Source organism: Penaeus monodon, chromosome 30 (assembly GCF_015228065.2).
Source record: "Penaeus monodon isolate SGIC_2016 chromosome 30, NSTDA_Pmon_1, whole genome shotgun sequence".
Lineage (NCBI taxonomy): Eukaryota > Metazoa > Arthropoda > Malacostraca > Decapoda > Penaeidae > Penaeus > Penaeus monodon.
The window spans coordinates 7,125,413-7,127,790 of record NC_051415.1 but is presented as its reverse complement, the minus strand read 5'-3'; the positions used below and the strand labels follow the sequence as shown (position 1 = coordinate 7,127,790).

Genomic DNA, 2,378 nt, shown 5'->3' with positions numbered 1-2,378 from the left:
TATTTCCAGACCCAAATCCATGTTGTTTCTCCTCATCTTGATTTTCATTATTGTTTTTGTTTTATTTAGGAGTTTCTTGGACATGGAGAAGTTAATTGATCAAATAGATTTTTATTTCATTACTCTGTCATGTTTCCTGCTTTTTCAGGTTTGAGTAAGAGTGAGCGTCTCATCAGCATCAAACAGATTCTTCTGGAAAAGTTACCGGAGGACAACTACCTCGTTCTCAAGTTCCTTGTTAACTTTTTGTCAAAGGTAATGTAATTAGGTTCATATTAATCCCCTTCAGATTTTTATTTTTAAACTAGCACAGTGGCAATTTTTCATATTGGTACTACTGTAATAAACATATTCACTATAAAATATACAAAAAATAAAAGATTTAAAAAATATATATGTACATAAAAAAAGATAAAGAATGAATAAATAAAAGGAAACAGCAAAATAATTGCTGTTAAAAAATATAAAGTTTTGGCAGTTTCATGTAAGAGGCATGTTACTTATTGTTCATTTTAGTTTTTTCTCATCTATTTTTTCATACCACTTAGGTTGTCCTTCATTCTGAAATGAGTTATTTTGAAAATGAGTAAAGTTTGTTCACTGTAGAAGAATGAATATCACTTTTCTATTCTGCCCTACCTGCTTTTTGACTTATGTTTATGTATCTTTATTGCCTTCAAGATAGCTGTAAATTTATAGATATTATATTATTCCACTGTGGCTCACACCTTTATGAAAGCCTCTGGATGGATAATAGGTTTACATTGAGCAGTTTCATGAGCTGATTGAACATGGGCTGGTATATAGAGGAATGTAGAATTATTTACACATCTTTATTTTTCTTAAAATATTGCTTATAGTGTTGGAAATGACTGTCATGTCAAAACACTGATCATTTAGTACCTTGTATGTATTATCGCTTTACAGTCCACCAGTTACTGTAAGTTTCATTGGTTATTAACTGTCTGACAACTGTCTTCATTAGATATTCAGTCTGTGCTTGAAAGAATTTAGTGTGACTTAATTTTGAATTGCCAGAAGGTGATATTAGGACATTAAAATGAAGTAGTAGATGTATTTAGATGAAACGAAGTGGAAGTAATGAGTATAGTATTGTTTATGCACAAAAAGTGATTGACAATTTTTTAAGAATTTAATTAATGCAAAGTACATTCTGTTTCTTAAAGGTAATCTCTGTCGTACAGGTATTTAACCTTCTGGACTGTAATTGACAGAGCAAAGTTTGCTATTTTAGCATCCCTTATAAGAAAGCATCATCAGTACTTTTCTTCTGATATTTATTTATATAAATATTTTTAGTTTAGGAAGTATAGATTTCTAAAACTCAGTTTTTTGAAGTATTCACATCATCTTAGCTAGGTAAAAATTTATCCAGATTGACCCTATACTAGATTTGGGTTAGAATGAAGAGAGTTTAAGGAGGAAGAAAAATAATATATTGAACAAAATTAAATATAACTATGAATAAGATGCAGAATACCTGGTTGATCATGATGTGAAAATAGAAAGATATTTAACTTTATAGCATGCTAAAATTTATTCTTAAGATTAGTAAATTTACTATTTCTCATAGTACTTTCATAGTAATGCTGTATCTAGAATGAGAGTTGATTTTATCATAGTATCATATATCACTAAATTAATTCTTTTGTTGCCAGGTGATGGATCGCAGTGACTTGAACAAGATGACAGCAAGCAACTTGGCTGTTGTCTTTGGGCCGAATCTGGTATGGCCGCGGGGAGGCCAGATGTCCCTGAATGCCATTGCTCCCATTAACCTCTTCGTGGAGAACATGCTCTCCTATCACCACCAGATATTTGTGCTCTGAAAGGACACTGCCAATACGTCAAGCCCTTGAAACTCACATATGACATTGATTCTGATCAACTAATGTGTCTGGTCAAGACATCTTTTCGAGCCATATCCTTTCATCTACCAATATCAATCATGATCAGGTTCACTCCTTCATACCACTGAAGCATCAACTCTAGAATTAGTCGTTTTCATTGTAGCTCCACAGAAGGATCGTACTGACTGAGCAGTGAAATAAGTTGTTATGAGCTGAACACAGTTGATTTGGAAAACTGTTCACATTATTGCATATTTTGCAAAATTGTGATTTATATGATAGATGATATTATCATACATGTCTGTTACTGTTTCATCAAGTAAGGTTATGTGATAATTGTAGAATATTTGCTCCTAAACAGGGTGTAAGATAGTGATTGCAGAAGTAAAAGTAATTGGGACAAGTCATAACAATGCTTCTTTTGAAGAGTGGCAAGTATATGAGAAGGTTTTGTATGTTCATGGCAAAGAAATTTGTGTTCAGATTTCCACATGCGTGTCCATTGGA

At 32.2% G+C, this 2,378-nt stretch overlaps 1 protein-coding gene across 1 annotated transcript in view; it reads left to right on the top strand.

The window, feature by feature from the left end:
• LOC119592493 (rho GTPase-activating protein 8-like) overlaps nt 1-2,378 on the top strand; it is a gene marked incomplete in the record, with an annotated part of 123,930 nt that overhangs the window by 118,014 nt on the left and 3,538 nt on the right. The window contains 2 exon segments of the mRNA XM_037941335.1: nt 149-255; nt 1,680-2,378. Coding sequence (XP_037797263.1) covers nt 149-255; nt 1,680-1,850 — 278 coding nt within the window.